Source organism: Entelurus aequoreus, linkage group LG20 (genome assembly GCF_033978785.1).
Source record: "Entelurus aequoreus isolate RoL-2023_Sb linkage group LG20, RoL_Eaeq_v1.1, whole genome shotgun sequence".
In the NCBI taxonomy this organism is placed as follows: domain Eukaryota; kingdom Metazoa; phylum Chordata; class Actinopteri; order Syngnathiformes; family Syngnathidae; genus Entelurus; species Entelurus aequoreus.
The window spans coordinates 44995478-45017020 of NC_084750.1; the positions used below are offsets into that span (position 1 = coordinate 44995478).

Genomic DNA, 21543 nt, shown 5'->3' on the forward strand with positions numbered 1-21543 from the left:
ACTTTATTATTGACTTTTTATCTCATGAATATGACTTTATTTCTTAATTTCGACTTTATCTCATAATTTCGATTTTTCCTTTCATAATTATTACTCTGTATCCCATGATTTCGACTTTCTTATCTCACTTCAACTTTTTATATCATAAATATGAGTTTTAATCTCATAATTATGACTTTTTTTTAATCACATAATCTCAACTCTTTTATCTCATGATTTTGGCTTTTTATATTATAATTCTGACTGTTTATCGCATATTCATAACTTTTGATCTCATAATTTCGACTTTATTATCTTATGGTTTCGACTTTTTATCTCATGAATATGACTTTATCTCATAATTTCGATTTTTCCTTCCATAATTATTACTCTGTATCCCATAATTTCGACTTTCTTATCTCACTTCAACTTTTGATATAAATAGGAGTTTTAATCTCATAATTATGACTTTTTAAAAAAAATCAACTCTCATCTCATGATTTCGGCTTTTTATATTATAATTCTGACTTTTTATCTCATAGTCATAACTTTTTTATGTCATAATTTCGATTTTTCATCTCATAATTATGACTTGTTAATCTCTTAATTATGACTTTATCTCAATTTCGATTTCCTTATCTCATATTTTCGGCTTTTTATGTCGTAATTATGACTTCTTTTCCTCCTAATTATGACTTATCTCATGATTTCGACGATCTCATCATTTAGATTTTTCATCATTGTATCGCTTTTTATCACATAATTTCGATTTTATTTTTTTTATCTCAACTATATGACTGATATCTCATAATCATTACTTTTATCTTATAATTTCAATTTCTCATCATGTTATTTTATTTTATAATTATGACTTTTTTATCTCAAATTTTCGACTTATCTCCTCATTTCGACTTTTTATATCACAATAATTACTTTTTATGTCGTAATTATGAGTTACCGCTGGGGTCTTATTAGTGGGGGAAACGGGCTTTTGATGTGCAATCATTAATATTAATAATTAATATTCGTGGGGGAACGGGCTTTTGATGTGCAATCATTAAAAAAATAATGGTGGTTGTTTCGTCATTAAATTTACTGGACGTGAAACACGGAAGTCACGTGATCCCTCATTGGTTTGTTTATTGTGTACGTCACGATGTAACTTCCGCCCGTTTACGAAAGTCGTACGCTGCTCGGTTCTTGCGTGTTTTGTGTGAATATCAGACAGAATTGTGCTTCAAAGTCATCACTTTGTCGGTAGGATGACATCCCATCGTTTCTAAAACGGACATACACTCAATAAAACGGTATCTCTGCGTTATTTGTGGAGATATCCGTCTTAGAATGGCGAGGGTCGCGCTGCTATGCTAGTGGTGTATGTTATGTTATGCTAGCAGAGGAATGGCCCATGTGAAGAGCATGCTAAGTGACGCAATAGCTGCAGTCTTGGAAGAGGACGTGCTGGTTAAATCTGAGGTGTCCGAAGAACAATCTGTAGAAACATGTTCGGAGGAAAAGACGTTGTTGAATGTTCCAACCTCCGAAATGAAGGAAGAGAAGTCAACAGAGGAGCAAGCCACGTCCTTACCCTTGCACGGACAGGTATTACACACACCTGCATGACGACATTTAATAATATCAAACTTATGTCATTTTGATTCATGCATGCGTTAAAGTACATGTTTTTGTAATGACAGTGATTGCAGCTAACTTCCCTCTCAGGATTATTTTAAGGGTCACACCCCTGAAAACTGAGCAGTATGCACGATATTGCCAAAAGTATTTGGCCACCTGCCTTGACTCACATATGAACTTGAAGTGCCATCCCATTCCTAACCCATAGGGTTCAATATGACCTTTTGCAGCTATTACAGCTTCAACTCTTCTGGGAAGGCTGTCCACAAGGTTGCGGAGTGTGTTTATAGGAATTTTTTCCACCATTCTTCCAAAAGCACATTGGTGAGGTCACACACTGATGTTGGTCAAGAAGGATAGGATAGGTCTTTATTGTCATTGCACAAGTACAACGAAACTTTGTTTTCAACACAAACCCGTTCAAGATTAGACAAACAAACAGTGTACAGGGTTACAGAACAAGAACGCTGATGGGTCGCCACAAGGCGCCCCCGTAAAAGATGGGAAAAAGGTCAACGTTGGGGAAGGATGAGTAAAAAAATACAATCTAGACTGGGCTCCTATGTGGGGAAAAAACCTCCATAGCAAAGCACATGTAGATATTACAACGTACATCTCAAGGTATCTAGCAACAGAGGGGAGGGAGTGGGGGGCCATGGTTGCTGGCCGCAGCTCTCAGGCGCTGCCCATCCTTCCATCACCCCTGCGTCGAGGGCGTTGGATTGGGGGAGGGGTATGTCTCTGTGGCGTATATTTTTTTGTGGCATGCGTGTGTGTAAGTCTGCAGTGTGTCTCTGTTCCGCGGCCTTGATGTCGTGCAGCCGATAAGTCCAAAGTCAACAACAACAGGTGTGTGTCCATGAGAGACAAGGAGGGAGTTTGTTGTGTCTTCGCCGCACTGTCCTTCGGGAGAGTCTCGGATTTGGAGAGCAGTGCAAAAAGAGGCAACAAAAAAGTTAAGACAAGACAAAGAAGCAAGCGGGAGAGATAAGGGAGAGGAAAGGGGAGTGTCCGCCCTCGATGAGTGCCAGAGGGCTGGCTCTCAGTCTCCGTTCTAATTCATCCCAAAGGTGTTCAGGTCAGGACTCTGTGCAGGCCAGTCAAGTTGATCCACACCAGACTCTTGTCTTTATGGACCTTGCTTTGTACACTGGTGCACAGTCAGGTTGGAAGTCATATTGAACCATAGGGTTCAATATGATGTGGGTCCACCTTTTGCAGCTATTACAGCTTCAACTCTTCTGGGAAGGCTGTCCACAAGGTTGCGGAATAGGAATTTTTTTCCACTATTCTTCCAAAAGCACTTTGGTGAGGTCACACACTGATGTTGGTGGAGAAGGCCTGGCTCTCAGTCCCCGTTATAATTCATCCCAAAGGTGTTCTATCGGGTTCAGGTCAGGACTCTGTGCAGGCCAGTCAAGATGATCCACACCAGACTCTTGTCTTTATGGACCTTGCTTTGTGCACTGGTGCACAGTCAGGTTGGAAGTCATATTGAACCATAGGGTTCAATATGATGTGGGTCCACCTTTTGCAGCTATTACAGCTTCAACTCTTCTGGGAAGGCTGTCCACAAGGTTGCGGAATAGTAATTTTTTTCCACTATTCTTCCAAAAGCACATTGGTGAGGTCACACACTGATGTTGGTGGAGAAGGCCTGGCTCTCAGTCCCCGTTATAATTCATCCCAAAGGTGTTCTATCGGGTTCAGGTCAAGACTCTGTGCAGGCCAGTCAAGTTGATCCACACCGGACTCTGTCATCCATGTCTTTATGGACCTTGCTTTGTGCACTGGTGCACAGTCATGTTGGAAGAGGAAGGGGCCCGCTCCAAACTGTTCCCACAAGGTTGGGAGCATGGATTTTTTTGGTATCCTGGAGCATTCAAAGTTCCTTTCGCTTGAACTAAGGGGCCAAAACCAACTCCTGAAAAACCACCCCACACCATAATTCCTCCTCCACCAAATTTCACACTCGGCACAATGCAGTCCAAAATGTACCGTTTTCCTGGCAACCTCCAAACCCAGACCCAGACCCAGACCCATTCTTTCACACATGTTTGTAGAAACAGTCTCCATGCCTAAGTGCTTGATTTTATACACCTTTGGCCGGGCCAAGTGATTAGGAGACCTGATTCTCATCATTTGGATGGGTGGCCAAATACTGTGGTCAATATAGTGTACATGGTGTAATGTAAAGTTCAAAATAAGTGGGTCCTCAAAGAATAGGACTATTTACGGTCTCCATATTTTGTATTTATGTTGTCATAATGTAAATTGGCATAAATGTGTTTCGGAATCGGTACCGAATTTCGGTACTTTTACCAGCCGAATTGCGTCAGTACACCACGTTATATCAAGCGTACCATATTTCGATACTTTTGTCACTCTCGACCTCTCCTCCGGTTGCAGTATCAACACTTGGCGAGGAAACAATCACATAAGCAGCACTCATAGCAGACTCAGCCAAACTGCCTCTAGGTTGTGTTGCAATTTTAAATGCCAACAAAGCAAGTATGCCTGATAGAAAACGCTCGAACGTAAAGTAAGGCTCCACTTTTCCCAAATGCACTAGCTTGATGCTAGTTTACATTGGCTTTGCCATAGACGTGCTACTGATTGGCATTGACAATTTTACATGGCAAGTTCCCAACACTTTAAATTTTAGTAAAGAAAACTACTACTTAGATGCACGTTACAATCAAACAGCTGGTCTGTAATAAATACAATACTTGCAGTTTAAACACTTTGTAGGTCTCAACATGAGACTAGACTGACACATTCAGCAGTCACGGCAAAGACTGAGTACATTACTGCCATCTAACGTCTTGGAATTGCAACTACATACAAAATATACTGTATAATACTTGCTAATGAGACTTAGAAATGTAACAATAAAAACAAGATCTAACAACTACACAACACTGTTATCCTACTCGGCTCATTTTAAAATGTTACATTAATAAATGACATTTTTAACATTTATTAACACACACAAAAGTTCCCCCTAAAAAACGATATTGATTCTCAGGTAGCTGGAATTGGTACCGTATTGGTTCAAATGTGAAAGGTACCCGTCCCTTTACTGCAGTGTTTTTCAACCTTTTTTGAGCCAAGGCACATTTTTTGCGTTAAAAATATCCGGAGGCACACCAACAGCAGAAATCATTAAAAGAACCAAACTCATTAACTATATGATTTGCCTGAGAAGCTGGACGGGACAAAAAAAAATAAAAATAAAAAAACGAAACTCAGTTGACAGTAAAAAGTCGTTGTCGCAATTGTTGGATATGACTTTAAAGCATAACCAACTATGTATCAATATAGCTCTTGTCTCAAAGTAGGTATACTGTCACATCATACAATTTTTTGCTGTTTTCCTGTGTGTAGTGTTTTGGTTCTTGTCTTGCGCTCCTATTTTGGTGGCTTTTTCTCTTTTTTTGGTATTTTCCTGTAGCAGTTTCATGTCTTCCTTTGAGCGATATTTCCCGCATCTACTTTGTTTTAACAATCAAGAATATTTCAGTTGTTTTTATCCTTCTTTGTGGGGACATTGTTGATTGTCATGTCATGTTCGGATGTACATTGTGGACCCCGTCTTTGCTCCACAGTAAGTCTTTGCTGTCGTCCAGCATTATGTGTTGTTGAGTGTCGGTGCTGTCTAGAGCTCGGCAGGGTAACCGTGTAATACTCTTCCATACCAGTAGGTGGCAGCCAGTAGCTAATTGCTTTGTAGATGTCGGAAATAGCGGGAGGCAGTGTGCAGGTAAAAAGGTGTGTAATGCTTAAACAAAAAATAAACAAAAGGTGAGTGCCGCTAAGAAAAGGCATTGAAGCTTAGGGAAGGCTATGTAGAACCAAACTAAGACTGAACTGGCTACAAAGTAAACAAAAACAGAATGCTGGACGACAGCAAAGACTTACTGCGGAGCAAAGACGGCGTCCACAAAGTACATCCGAACATGACATGACAATCAACAATGTCCCCACGAAGAAGGATAAAAACAACTGAAATATTCTTGATTGCTAAAACAAAGTAGATGCGGGGAATATCACTCAAAGGAAGACATGAAACTGCTACAGGAAAATACCAAAAAAAGAGAAAAATCCACCAAAATAGGAGCGCAAGACAAGAAGTAAAACACTACACACAGGAAAACAGCAAAAAAGTCCAAATAAGTCAGGGTGTGATGTGACAGGTGGTGACAGTACACCTACTTTGAGACAAGAGCTATAGTGATGCATGCTTGTTATGCTTTAAAGTCATATCCAACAATTGCGACGACGACTTTTTACTGTCAACTGATTTTCGTTTTTAATGATTTCTGCTGGTGGTGTGCCTCCGCATTTTTTCAACGCAAAAAATGTACCTTGGCTCAAAAAAGGTTGATACATGTTCAAATTAGCATTGTTATACTACTTTATTTATTTAAAGTGCTGATGGAAATAGAAGTTTTCCAAGGATAGAGCCCTGAGGCACACCTGATGTAACTTTTCAGACTTTTCTTCCCGGACTCTTCTGATCAATGCAATAATTGTTGAACGAGCTTACCAGAGGTAGGAATATTTGGGCGCCTCACGATTCCTTCCGATTCAGATTCATGGGGTGACGATTCGATTCAAAATGGGTTCTCCATTTAACTTGATTCTCGATTCAAACCGATTCTTGCAATTTGGCATAATAATTTTAATAACATTTTCAAAACATGTGACAAAACCTTTTGGTTGTTGACGTATACACTAGTAAGCATGGCCGAATATTTATTTTTAAAAATAGATGTGGGTTTTTTTTATCCATTTTTTGAATTGTGAATTGTTATAAATAAGAATTGCGATTCAAGGTGTAAATACATGTTTTGTTTTTAATCTCCAATGCAAACTTTTCAATAGTGTTTTTTTTGTTTAATAAAATAAAAATAAAAAATTTGTAAAAATGCTGTTTTTTTAAGAGTTAAAATTCCCCTATGAAACTACATCTATATCTGCCACAGAAAAAGTTGATAAAACTTTTTTTTTTGATAAAAAAAATAAAATATATATATATATATATATATTAGTTTAAGTGGAAAGTAATAATGTATCATTTCTATAGCAGTTTTTGAGAGCAGATCTTTTCTGTCCAGAAGACCTTTAGTTTTGTTTTGAATTTGACACTACGGAAAAAAATCAATGTAACTGCCCATATTAAGGCCTTATAACAATAATATTAATGATAATAAGTAACTACTCTTTTAAATGTGCTTCATGTACATTATTTTTGTTTAAAAATTAAAGGTTCAAAAACCAAAACATTATTTGATGTGTATATTTCTAGCAGAAGTAGTTACAATGACGACTTGCTTAAAGAGTAAATTAATAATATAGTATTTCTACCGCCAGTTTGGGTATTACGCCTAAATGTGTACGATATATAGTAATGGAACTTTTAAAAGTTAATGCAAACATTGTTTTTTTATGTCCTTAGCAACCGGTCGACACTCGGCAACACAGAAAACTGCAGCGTGACATCATGCATGTGTGTTGTATTTGTCCTCAATGCTTTTGTTGTCATGTTTATTTGCTACATTCAGGATGGAGAAGCTGTTGGTGACGCGGGTTGTCAGAATAATGGCGAGGCGTCCGCACCCAAGACGGTTAACATACCACCCTCCCCTAAAGACAAAATAGGTAAGAGTTTTTCTCAGTATATCACAATTGCAAAAACACTCATGATAACAAATCTAATACGTATGAACTTTTTCCCAGTTAGTGCCAAAAATCGGGTGAGAAGACCGCGAATCGACACGTCGCTTGTTTTTTTGACGCAGAAGTTTCTGAAGATGCTCCAGCGTGCGAAGCATGGCGTTTTGGACCTGAACGACGTCTGCAGGCAACTCAACTCCTCCAAGAGACGCATCTACGACGTCACAAACGTCTTGGAGGGGATCCTCCTCATCAAAAAGAAGTATAAGAATCACGTGCAGTGGATGTAAGTATAACGTAGGGCTGGGCCATTGACACCATTTGAGTTGGATCACGGTGATCAGCTGTTAGCATATTTCCTCCATCTAACATGGTGGGAAATTCTGTTAGAAGTTACCGCAGTAGTAAACAGTAGGGAAGCAACAATGCTGGGTATAATCCTGCACCTGTGTGTGTCTGTCAATGTGTGTACGTTTGTATACGTGTTGGTGTCCGTGTGTGTGTGTGTGCGCAACCTCCCGTTCCACCATTGTGAAAGTCAGTCTCCTCACGACGCAATTATCAATCAATCAATCAAAATAAAAATGAAATATACTTAAAATATAAACAAAGTTCAAGTTAGTTGATATTAACTTTTTAATTGTTTAAAGTCTTAGTGGCCACATGCGTGGACAGCACCTTTTAGCTCTTATTTCCAAAATTGTGTACACTACTGAATTGGGGTCTTATGTGCTTATGTCAGGGGTGTCCAAAGTGCGGCCCGCAGCTAATTGTTTACCGGCCCGCCACACATTCTGGAAATACTATTGTAAAAATAAAAAAGAACATTAAAAAAAGTGGAATGAGGTGAAATCTAACGAGAAAAAGTTGCAATGTTGACACAAAAGCTGCCATGCAGGCTGTTTTTTTTTCTTTTGTCCATCTTTCTTTTTTCTTTTTTTGCCATTGCTCAAAAAAAAAAAAATGACAAAAAATCCATGTTATAATGAATTATTTTCAGGGCTCCAATTACTTCAAATGTTTCACTTTAAAATGTTTTATGTGGTAAATATTGCATATATTGTGTAGTAGCCATATAAAAACATCAAAGTTTTCTTTGACAAAAGCGCATAAAACAAACAAAATAATAGTTCCAGCATAAAATGGACAGATATATCTGAAGTTGATCTCGTAACTTAAGTGTCGAAAGTAAAAGAAAAACCTAATAAAAATGTATCACTTTATGAGTGGGGCGCCTTTTGGATCCCAAATATATTTAGTGATTTTTTATTTATTTATCACTGTGATTACTCAAAAATATTGAATAATTAAAATCAATGGTGTCCTGCATTATTGATCTTTTAGGGCTCTAATTACTAAATACTGCATATTTCAGTTTTACTATAAAAAAACTAAGTTGTTTTTGAAAGAAAAGCCATAAAAAATTTTTTTTAGATTTGTATTACTTTATATCAACTTGAAGTTGATATAGAGATTTACTGTAAGCGTTAAATAATTAAAAAAAAATAATAATCTGACTTATTTTTAACATTTAATGACTGAGACCCTTTATGGTCCCCGGGACCCCTAAAGGTAAAGTAAAAAAAAAAGCATATATTTTGTTATGGTTTGAAAAAGAAAAATATCAAAATGCTTTAATTTTTCCGTGTGCGGCCCTCAGTGGAAAAAGTTTGGACACCCCTGGCTTATTTGGACACTTATACTGCCATCTAGTGGTGTCAGAAGAGTATAACAAACAATGGAATTTGGGGGAAAAAAGTGTAAAAATAAGAATTAGCATGTCACTAAACATGAAGTACACGTTTGTTACTTATGGACTAAGTACATCATATCAAAAGATGATTCTTAGTTTTTATTCTAATTAGGGTCCAATAAGCCCAAATAGCAAAGAGAAATAAAAGAAGCATGTAAACAAACAGCTTGGGCCTTAAGAGGTTTTAATTAAAAAAATAAATATTGTTAAATATGTAACTGAACATTAATATTTTCACACAGGTTTTGCAGTTACACAATCATATTATTGTTATTATTAATATTTTTATTATATTCTTACATGGGGAAAAAACAATAGTAAAAATGTAAGAAAAATGAGCATAAAAATTGGTATGTAATTTAGAAAAAGGTGAAATGTTCTAACTCATAATTGATAATAATGTACTTAATCACCCATAATACATAGCTTACACAAAGCTATGTCTTTAAATATATGTAATATCTGTTTTTAGCATTTTTTAAATAAAAAAATATTAATTTGGCCTCCGCATTATTTGACTTTTCAGTCCTGCGGCCCTTGGTGGAAAAAGTTAGGACACCTCTGACCTAATGTATCAAAATATTTTAATTTTAAGAATTGATATTAAAGCATAACGATCTGGTATCGATCTGCACATCACTAACGAGCTCCGATCCTGCAGCGTGTGTAGAACTGTCAGTTTGCCCGTCCTTCTGACACCCGCCAAATAAAACGCTAACTTGTGCTGACTGAGTGTTGATAAATCACATTGCGTGTGCTAAATAATGACATTTGCATCGTTCCCAACATTTTGATGATCAGCATGTACTTTGCATATTAACAGACACAATCAGCTTTGCACGCGTTCAGTCCATCAGCTTTGCGTGTGCTATCAGGTTTGCACGTATTTTAGTACCGCAAACCTCGAGTAAATCAGGCCCTGTGTGCAATGAGGTGTTGTGGTGTGTCCACAGGGGCGGGTGGCTGAACGAGAACACAGTGGAAGTGCTGAAACAGCTTTCTGAAGAAGAGAGGATCCTGGATGGGCTGATCAAAACTTACACCCGTGACATTCATCGCTTGTGTTTGGAAGAGCAAAACGCCAGATATCCTTTTTCCTATTTTTTTGTTGTTGATATCCTTAATTTAATCGCATGTTTGTTTAAAGCAGGGGTGTCAAACTCATTTTAGATGGGGGCCCACATGGACAAAAATCTACTCCCAAGTGGTAAAATCACGGCATGATAACTAAAAAATAAAGACAACTTAAGATGGTTTTCTTTGTTTAAAAAAAGAACAAGCTCATTCTGAAATTGTAGAAATCAAATTTTTTTTACAATTACCTGTTGCAGTCAATAGTATATATATACTTTATTTGTCGTTATTTATATTTTCTGAATAAATTATGTGATAATGTTGGAGTATAACTGTCATACTCAATTTAGACTTAGACTTCCTTTTTTTATTGTCATTCAAATTTGAACTTTACAGTACAGATAAGAACGAAGTTTCGTTGCATGAGCTCATGGTAGTGCAGGATAAAAGAGCAATAAGGTGCAGATATAAATAAATAGATTAGTGTACAGATAAATATATTGCACTTTTGCATATGCATTCACGTTTATGGATGTATGTTATATTGTCTTTTTATTCCAGCCAGTTAATCCATTTTTGGGTGGAATTGAGGGGATTATTATGATGCGTTCAAGAGTCTTACGGCCTGAGGGAAGAAGCTGTTACAGAACCTGGAGGTTCTGCTACGGAGGCTGCGACAGTTATTTAAACATAACTTCTAAACAAAACATGCAATATGTCTAGTACCCCGCCTTAAATAATGTATCTTTGTGAGTTTTACTACCGTATTTTTCGGAGTATAAGTCGCTCCGGAGTATAAGTCGCACCGGCCGAGAATGCATAATAAAGAAGGAAAAAAACATATACACTACCGTTCAAAAGTTTGGGATCACATTGAAACGTCCTTATTTTTGAAGGAAAAGCACTGTACTTTTCAATGAAGATAACTTTAAACTAGTCTTAACTTTAAAGAAATACACTCTATACATTGCTAATGTGGTAAATGACTATTCTAGCTGCAAATGTCTGCTTTTTGGTGCAATATCTACATAGGTGTATAGAGGCCCATTTCCAGCAACTATCACTCCAGTGTTCTAATGGTACAATGTGTTTGCTCATTGGCTCAGAAGGCTAATTGATGATTAGAAAACCCTTGTGCAATCATGTTCACACATCTGAAAACAGTTTAGCTCGTTACAGAAGCTACAAAACTGACCTTCCTTTGAGCAGATTGAGTTTCTGGAGCATCACTTTTGTGAGGTCAATTAAACGCTCAAAATGGCCAGAAAAAGAGAACTTTCATCTGAAACTCAACAGTCTATTCTTGTTCTTAGAAATGAAGGCTATTCCACTAAATTGTTTGGGTGACCCCAAACTTATGAACAGTAGTGTAAGTCGCACTGGAGTATAAGTCGCATTTTTTGGGGAAATGTATTTGATAAAAGCCAACAGCAAGAATAGACATTTGAAAGGCAATTTAAAATGTCTAAAGAATAGTGAACAACAGGCTGAATAAGTGTACGTTATATGAGGCATAAATAACCAACTGGTATGTTAACTTAACATATTATGGTAAGAGTCATTCAAATAACTATAACATATAGAACATGCTATACGTTTACCAAACAATCTGTCACTCCTAATCGCTAAATCCCATGACATCTTATACGTCTAGTCTCTTATGTGAATGAGATCAATAATATTATTTGATATTTTATGCTAATGTGTTCATCATTTCACACATAAGTCGCTCCTGAGTATAAGTCGCACCCCCGGCCAAACTATGAAAAAAAACTGCGACTTATAGTCTAAAAAATACGGTAGAAACATGTGCTTTTGTAAGGTTTGCAAACACAAAAATGTGTTTTTTACTCAACATGACAGTAATGTTCTTAGAATCCTGAGATCAAAATAAAAAATTGATATCAAAATCCAATTAGAGGATGTTATTTATGTAGTTTGATCATTTTCCTCAACTGGTGCACATGTGGTTTATTTTGTACATATGTATCATCATCTACAAAGTTGCAAAGAATTGCTATTCAGTGGACACATTTAGAACAGCTGTTTCTTTCATTCAAAAATTTCAGGTTCATTTTTATACTTAGCAAAGTCATCTGGTCTGTTCGCGGTCCGCATGTTTGACACCCCTTGTTTAAAGTACCCATCATTGTTCTGCTTGTAGCACTTGCACATTCCCAATTAGTCTTCCTTGACCGCGCTGTTTACATTGGCCTACTTGACCTACGAGGACATTCAAAGCCTTCCCAGCTTCAAAGAGCAGACTGTGTTTGTGATCAAAGGCCCCCCGGACACACAAATAGAGGTTCCGCACTTGAAAGAGGTACTTTTGAACATGATACAGTCCTACCTCCACTTACCAGCACAATGTGACCTTGTAACACACCTTTTAATGACTAAAACTTTGAATTAAGAAATAATAACATATTGTAGTACAACAGGTTCGTGAAGTATTTGATTGATCAGACTTTTTATTTTATTGTATATTCACCACACAATTTTTCCACTAATCTAAATGACTTTAAGTACATCCACATTTTACAATGTACTAGGGTTGTACGGTATACCGCTACTAGTATAGTATCACAGTACTAATGAATTAAAAACGGTACTATACTCTGTTTGAAAAGTACCGGTTTGCCAAAATTTTTATTTTTTTTACATCGTCGTCACGTCGTGTCATTGCTGGTTTTACCAGCAGAGGAGCATGTTCGGCAGTGCACACACACAGAGTACTTACAAGCAGACACAGTGTGTAGACAGAAAAGGGAGAATGGACGCATTTTGATGTAAAAAGTAAAGATAAAGGTGAAGTTATAACACTGAAACACCCTCAGGAAGAGCTGCTAGCTAGCAGCTAACATCCATTCACAGTGTTTTAGCTACTTCTAAATCACCAATCCTCGCCTCCATGGCGACAAATTTTCTTACACGTAACATTATCACCGGAGGACGAGGAATAGCGTAGGAGGATACGATAGCTTACCGGCGTCACCGCTAACAAAAGATAGTGCTCCTGAATGTAAACAAATGCCATGGGTGGATCTACACCTGACATCCAATGTAATGATACCAAGTACAAGAGCGTATCTAGTCGATACTACTATGATAACATCGATATTTTTTATCGTCATTTAAAAAAAAAAATCATATTTTATTCATAAACTTAGGAAATATGTCCCTGGACACATGAGAACTTAAATTATGACCAATGTATGATCCTGTAACTACTTGGTATCGGATCGATACCTAAATGTGTGGTATCATCCAAAACTAATGTAAAGTATTAAAGAAGAGAAGAATAAGTGATTATTACATTTGAACAGAAGTGTAAAATAGAACATGTTAAAAAAAAACAAAAAAAAAACGACACCTACCCTTTACATCAGTAGTTCTTAACTAATTAGGTATTATAATTTATTGTATGATCCTGTAACTACTTGGTATCGTATCGATACCCAAATGTGTGGTATCATCCAAAACTAATGTCAAGTATCAAAGAAGAGAAGAATAAGTGATTATTACATTTGAACAGAAGTGTAGATAGAACATGTTAAAACAGAAAATAAGCAGATATTAACAGTAAATGAACATGTGGATTAATAATACATTTTCTACCACTTGTCCTTAACAATGTGTACAAAATAATAGGTGTATAAATGACACAATATGTTACTGCATACGTCAGCAGACTAATTAGGAGTCTTTGTTTGTTTACTTACTACTAAAAGACAAGTTGTCTATTTTATTGAAGGACTAAATGACAATAATAAACACATGTTTCATGTACACTAACATTTTTTGTTAAAATAAAGCCAATAATGCAAATTCTTGTGGTCCCCTTTATGTAGAAAAGTATACAACACTGGTATGGAGACAACCTACAATGTAGTGTAGTTTACAAATAGTGGCATGGAGCAGCTACTCCGTGTATCTTGCAGGCTTACAATCAAAACATGGATGAATAATTATATTACCATAATTTTTGGACTACAAGGCACTTTCATTTGATCAAAAATGTACAGTGCGCCTTATAACCCGGTGCGTCTAATGTACGTACTCCGGTTGTGCTTGCCGACTTTGAAGCAGTTATATTTGGTACATGGTGTAATGATAAGTGTGACCAGTAGATGGCAGTCACACAAGAGATAATGTGTGGACTGCAGGTTGACACCTGTTCAATAAATGAAGCGAGCAAGTACCCGTTGGCATGCAAGCCCAAAACTGATGTTTCATTGAGATTATAGAACACTCAAAAATCCGTCAACATGTTTTAGTACGACGTAACAATCTATTTGTGGCAAAGTTATGTTTAAGTTTCACTTTTGCATCTCATTCAAGGACCCTTAATTAAGTTGGGAAACCGAGGCGTCACTAGGTTTGAAAGATAGAGGCTCATCCTCCAGTAGATGCACTAATAATAATATTTATGATTATGATGTATTATTATTATTCACTGATGATGATCCAACATGAATCCGCTAATCTCTACTTTACACTATGAAAGACTAAGTAAAAGGAAACTTGACATATATATGATCATACTTACGTGATTCATGACAGGTTATGTGGTTATTGAAACTCCTATTCAGGCTAGTTTATACTAAATGAAGTCCGTATTTAGGTTTGTTTTGCATGTAAACATACTGAGTGTGTGTATTCGGGGTTAGGTTTAGGCTGGGGGGCCTTCAGGAGTCTGATGGTATTAAATAATATTAAAGACTGAAATAGGGCCACAAACAATACATGATACACCGCGGTGTTTTTCAACCTTTTTTGAGCCAAGGCACATTTTTTGCGTTGAAAAAATTCGAAGGCACACCACCTGCAAAAATCATTAAAAAACAAAACACAGTTGACAGTAAAAAGTTAAAGTAATTGTCGCAATTGTTGGGTATGACTTTAAACCATAACCAAGAGTGCATCAATATTGCTCTTGTCTCAAAGTAGGTGTACTGTCACCACCTGTCACATCACGTCGTAACTTATTTTGAGTTTTTTGCTGTTTTCCTGTGTGTAGTGTTTTAGTTCTTGTCTTACGCTCCTATTTTGGTGGCTTTTTCTCTTTTTTTGGTATTTTCCTGTAGCAGTTTCATGTCTTCCTTGACCGCTATTCCCCACATCTACTTTGTTTTAGCAATCAAGAATATTTCAGTTGTTTTTATCCTTCTTTGTGGGGACCTTGTTGATTGTCATGTCATGTTCGAATTTGTGGACGCCGTCTTTGCTCCACAGTAAGTCTTTGCTCCACAGTAAGTCTTTGCTGTCCTCCAGCATTCTGTTTTTGTTTACTTTGTAGCCAGTTCAGTTTTAGTTTTGTTCTGCATAGCCTTCCCTAAGCTCCAATGCCTTTTCTTAGGGGCACTCACCTTTTGTTTATTTTTGGTTTAAGCATTAGACACCTTTTTACCGGCACACTGCCTCCCGCTGTTCCCGACATGTACAACACAATTAGCTAACGGCTGCCACCTACTGATATGGAAGAATATTACACGGTTATACTATGCCGAGCTCTAGACAACACCGACACTCAACAACAACACATAATGTGCAGACTATAATTACTGGTTTGCAAAAAATAATTTTAACCCAAATAGGTGAAACTAGATCATCTCCCACGGGCCACGGCACACCAGACTGAATCTCACGGCACGCTAGTGTGCCGCGGCACAGTGGTTGAAAAACACTGATATACCGTATATTAAATATGTAAATATTACATACCGTATTTTTCGGAGTATAAGTCGCTCCGGAGTATAAGGCGCACCGGCCGAAAATGCATACTAAAGAAGGAAAAAAACATATAAGTCGCACTGGAGTACAAGTCGCATTTTTTGGGGAAATGTATTTAAAAAAGGCCAACACCAAGAATAGACATTTGAAAGGCAATTTCAAATAAATCAAGAATAGTGAACAACAGGCTGAATAAGTGTACGTTATATGAGGCCTAAATAATCAACTGGTATGTTAACGTAACATATTATGGTAAGAGTCATTCAAATGACCTCAACACTGCTATTGTGACGTACAAAGCTCATAACCACATGCTGCCTGGGTGTCTACAGGAGAGGTTCAAACCCAGAGAGAGTCCCTATGAGCTCAGAGGTTCAGCCGTCTTTCAGAAAGCTAAGATAAGAAGGAGCTTAAAAAGTAGATGTGTTTCTGTCAGGGGGGTTCAACTGTGGAACAGCTTGGATGATTCCTAAAAATGTTCCAGTTCCATTCACACGTTCAAAAAACACTTTAAGACCAATGTCTTGAAAAAATATGTTACTCTTGAATCAACACAGTAGTTAATACTATAATCAATGTTGATTAAAATACTAAATGTGAGATAGAAATAATAATGGAAGTATAATTGTTTGTATATAGTCAGGGTTTCCCACACATTCATTTATTTGTGGCGGCCCGCCACGAAAGAATTACGTCTGCCACAAATTTAAAAAAAATATATATATATTTATTTATTTATTTATTTATTTATTTATTTTATTTTTTTTGTCCTCTCCAGCTTCTCAGGCAAATCATATAGTTGATGTAGATGCCCATATCGGCTGTTCAGATTTACTTTACAAAAGAGAAGTGTAGGATACTTCTCTTGTCGCCTTATTTGTATTTGACTTTATTAAATGTATTTATATTAGAAACACAACATGTGTATATAACAAAGGGTGCAAAGTCTGCAGGCAGTAGGAAACACATGGTTAAGTGTAGGGAGTAAAACTGATGGCAGTCTAAAGTTCAAGATTTTTGGAGCTCTTTGTTCAGTGGACCAGGGGCCGTACTTATCAAGCTTCTTAGAATTACTCCTAAGAAGTCTGCTAAGAGTTGACTTAAGAGTAAATAAATTCCTCGCTGAAAGCTGCACTTAAAAGTTAGTTATCAAGCGTCTTACTCACACTTTCAGCGAAGTGTAGGACTGAATCTTAAGTGTCACACTCAGAGCTGAATTACGACATTACTATGTGCCGTAAACGCAATTTTAGGTGACGTCCTTTCTGTGTCCATAGAAATGACCAATCACGGAAGGGAATCCGTTGTCTAAGAATAAGGAAATATCTTGGAAATATTTAAGTGGACAATGGGAGTGTATATTTTGACAATAAACTGCAAAATAATACAAAACAAACTAGTCCCCGCCGGCACTCACGCTACCGCTCCCTCTCTTCTCTCGCCCACACACTCACTGACGTCACTCACCTCACGGCCACACACATACGCTACTGTCATAACATTTTCTTTCCAATTCATTAATTAGGCAACTAATTTGAAACTGGTGTGGGTGGCTCTATATATACTAGCCCACTGCAGACACATGCGGAAATCAACAAAGAATCGAAAAGTATTAAATCTGTGACAAAAATAATATCCGCTCTGTCTAAACGATACCGTTTGATCAGCTGCTCGTCATCAAAAAAAAAAAAAAACATTGTTCCGTTCCCTGAACGTTGGCGCACGTCTCTCTCGCCTCAGTGCCATCCCCTGCTGGCAACTCCTAACCACTTAAGACACCTCTGAAGGTCTCTTAAATATCGTGGAGAGTAGGAGTGATTCTTAGACTTAAGAACGTTGATAAAAAGCTTTTATTCTTAAGTTTGAGAGTAGGACTAAATTTCGCAAATTCTCAGGACTTAAGTGTAAAATGGCACTCTAAGAAGCTTGATAAGTACGGCCCCTGATGTTTGATGAAGTTCTGTGTCTATCTACCACCACTACTGTTTTCTGTTTATTTGTTACTGACTGTGGCAGGACACCTCTGCCTCTGTTTCACTTTATGTTGCTGGTAAATAATATAGTTGTAGTAGTAGGCTAAAGTTACATTATTTAGTATGCACTAATTAAAGGGGCAGAGCTTTAAGAGACATTTTAGCTTTTATATTTTATAAGATATATTTTTTGTAAGAACCACAATTAATAAATATATTTCAGTGAATAACGTATTGTTCAAATCTGTATATAAATATGTACATAAAGTGTTGTAATTATATTGTAAAATGGATGGATGGACGTTTAAAACAAAACTGTTATTATTAATTAGTAAGTATACATTTTTTGAGCCTTTTTAGAGAAAATCAAATCATTGTAGTAAATTATGCAAATTACTCGATGGGGTCATGGTGACCACGCCCATAGCCACGCCCCCACCGCCACAGGTATCTTGGCAGTTTATGGGAAACACTGATAGTATATAATTGGTGCAAAGGTTTAATATGTGTACAAGGATATTTCACATAATTGAACTGTGTTTATGTTGTGTATAATGTGTATTTATAATATGTTGTACAAAGGACATTTCATCATTTTCGGAAGTTCATCTTGTACGTGACATTGTTTATAGGGTTAGGCGCAAGAAGTGTTCAACTTCAGCCTAAACCCTTTCGCTCTGCAACATTTTCATTTTCAATCTATGAATGTACAACTGTTTGTTTATTTTGTTGACCATTGACCGAAGAAGAAGAATAAACTAAACTAAATAACTACAACATATAGAACATGCTATAGGTTTACCAAACAATCTGTCACTCCTAATCGCTAAATCCCATGAAATCTTATACGTCTAGTCTCTGACGTGAATGGGCTAAATAATATTATTTGATATTTTACGCTAATGTGTTAATCATTTCACACATAAGTCGCTCCTGAGTATAAGTCGCACCCCCGGCCAAACTATGAAAAAAACTGCGACTTATAGTCCGAAAAATACGGTATGTTATATTTTATATTGCTACTATGGTGCATTTTTAGTCTACACTATACCTGCTTTATCCTTTCCATCCTTACCCTTTGTAGCTGAGCTACTTTGTGGAACAATTTCCCTTGAGGATCATTAAAGTTTGTCTAAGTCTAAGTTTTAGTCACGGCCACAAAAAAACCCACACCATCGGCAGCTTCTTCATATTTTCATGGATAAATCTGCACTTTTTGGACGTCTTAAAGGTATGCGTTGTACTTTAACGCATTATAAAGTACCACTCCACTGCGCTGGTGGTGTATTTGTGATGCTACTAGTATGGAGAGTGTGTAGTGACTTATTACAGGGGTATATTATTAGTGTACAAGAAAAAAGTCTTGATAAAGATGCTCATCTTATATTCAGGGTGTAGAAAAGTATATTGTTAACCAGCAGGTGGCACCAAAGATGTATTTTCTAAGTAACCTTGGGTTTTTTAAAGGCCTACTGAAATGAGATTTTCTTATTTAAACGGGGATTGCAGATCCATTCTATGTGTCATACTTGATCATTTCGCGATATTGCCATATTTTTGCTGAAAGGATTTAGTAGAGAACATCGACGATAAAGTTCGCAACTTTTGGTCGCTGATAAAAAAGCTTTGCCTGTAGCGGAAGTAGCGTGACGTCACAGGTTGTGGAGCTCCTCACATCTGCACATTGTTTACAATCATGGCCACAAGCAGCGAGAGCGATTCGGACCGAGAAAGTGACGATTCCCCCATTAATTTGAGCGAGGATGAAAAATTTGTGGATGAGGAAAGTGAGAGTGAAGGACTAGAGGGCAGTGGAAGCGATTCAGATAGGGAAGATGCTGTGAGAAGCTTGACTGTCATCGTTCGGGAATGTAAACAATGAAACACCGGCTACGACGTAGCCGCTACGTGTTTGTGTTGCTGCAGCCGTCCGCTAATACACCGATCCCACCTACAGCTTTCTTCTTTGCTATCTCCATTGTTCATTAAACAAATTGCAAAAGATTCACCAACACAGATGTCCAGAATACTGTGGAATTTTGCGATGTAAACAGACGACTTAATAGCTGGCCACAACGCTGTCCCAAAATGTCCGCTACAATCCGTGACGTCACGCGCAAACGTCATCATACCGAGACGTTTTCAGTAGGATATTTCGCGGGAAATTTAAAATGTCACTTTACTAATCTAACCCGGCCGTATTGGCATGTGTTGCAATGTTAAGATTTCATCATTGATATATAAACTATCAGACTGCGTGGTCGCTAGTAGTGGCTTTCAGTAGGCCTTTAAAAGGGACTTATAAATTAAATGTATTATTATTATTAGAGATGCAGTTCTGACCCACTAGGAAAAGGTAGCTCATTTTTCAACAGTTTTTTTTCCCCATGAAGAGGTGTTGTCTTATGTCTGTAACGGTGCAAACATCATGAACGCCTTTCTCACATTTGACTGCGTCCAGAGACTTACGTCTGCTTAAATCTGTCACCAGAGCATGGAGGTCCACGTGAAGAGCACCAAGGGCCCGGTGGAGGTGTTCCTGTGCTCGGACGAACCTGTGCCCATGGAGGTACCCATGGAGGTACCCACGGAGGTACCCACGGAGGTACCCACGGAGGTACCCACGGAGGTGACGGACCAAGTGGCGGCTAACGAGGCCGCGCCCATCAGTAGTGACACTACTGCCTCGTTAATGATATCCTTTACGCCCATGCCTCTCAAAAGTGGTCCTTGTTTTTAGGGGCGCCTCAAAACATTGGCACCCTCACTCCTCCCCTTTGTACCGTCCGTCGTGCCACTCCGCAACCTGACCTCGGAATCCACTTCATGACACACGGGAAAGTCTGACTTCAGGATCACCTTTTTTTGTTTTTTTGTAGCGTCACGTAGGGGTGTCCTGATCCGATACCAACACAATACCAAGTATCGGACGATAATCGCTCGCGTCTGAAATCGCCGTGACAAGCTACGATACGAGCAGTCCTGCAGCTGGACATCCACTTACCATATTTTCCGCTCTATAGAGCGCACCGGTATATAAGCCGCATTCCACTAAATTTGAGAAGAAACTTATATTTTTCCATATATTACCCGTGCCGGACTGTATGCCGCAGATCAATCAATCAATCAATGTTTATTTATATAGCCCTAAATCACAAGTGTCTCAAAGGGCTGTACAAGCCACAACGACATCCTCGGTACAGAGCCCACAGATATTTTTTTTATTTGTAAAAAAGCACTTTACATTGAGCAAACGACCTCAAAGTGCTACAGTGTATTCGAAAATAAAAAGATAATAGAAATAAAAACTAGAATGCATAAATCTAAAAAAAAGGCTTTTTTTTTTAAAAAAAGAAGGGTTTTTAAGCCTTTTTTTAAAAGCATCCACAGTCTGTGGTGCCCTCAGGTGGTCAGGGAGAGCGTTCCACAGACTGGGACATTGTTCGTAGCTTTGTCCTCTGAGGTTGGAGGAGGTTAGCCTGTCCGGAGCGGAGGTGTCGTGTGGAGGATTTGGAGGGTGAGCAGTTCTTTGAGGTAGAGGGGGGCATTACCATGTATATACGTTGTGAAATGACTTATTTACACCGAAATATTCTGTAAATTTTTATTTACATACCTTTTTTTAAATGTTTCCAAACGGCAGTAAAACGGCTGATCAAACAAAACAGAAGGCATCGTCATTGCTGCGGAAGCTAGCTCACCAATCGGCTAAACAGA

At 37.7% G+C, this 21543-nt stretch overlaps 1 protein-coding gene across 1 annotated transcript; it reads left to right on the forward strand.

Moving 5' to 3' along the window:
• Positions 1–1111: 1111 nt before the first annotated feature.
• On the forward strand, positions 1112–21168 carry e2f3 (E2F transcription factor 3). The gene is made up of 6 exons (XM_062030156.1): positions 1112–1581; positions 7182–7278; positions 7357–7579; positions 10000–10131; positions 12329–12443; positions 20318–21168. Exons 1-6 carry the CDS (start codon positions 1357–1359, stop codon positions 20564–20566), a joined length of 1041 nt encoding a protein of 346 aa, XP_061886140.1. The 5' UTR covers positions 1112–1356; the 3' UTR covers positions 20567–21168.
• Positions 21169–21543: the final 375 nt, after the last annotated feature.

Excerpts from the sequence above, each read along its gene's own strand:
- e2f3 (XM_062030156.1), top strand. The coding sequence starts at position 1,357 with ATGTTATGTTATGCTAGCAGAGGAATGGCCCATGTGAAGAGCATGCTA. Across the intron at positions 1,582-7,181 it reads CCTTACCCTTGCACGGACAG|GATGGAGAAGCTGTTGGTGA; the intron begins GTATTACACACA and ends TGCTACATTCAG. Across the intron at positions 12,444-20,317 it reads AGGTTCCGCACTTGAAAGAG|AGCATGGAGGTCCACGTGAA; the intron begins GTACTTTTGAAC and ends ATCTGTCACCAG.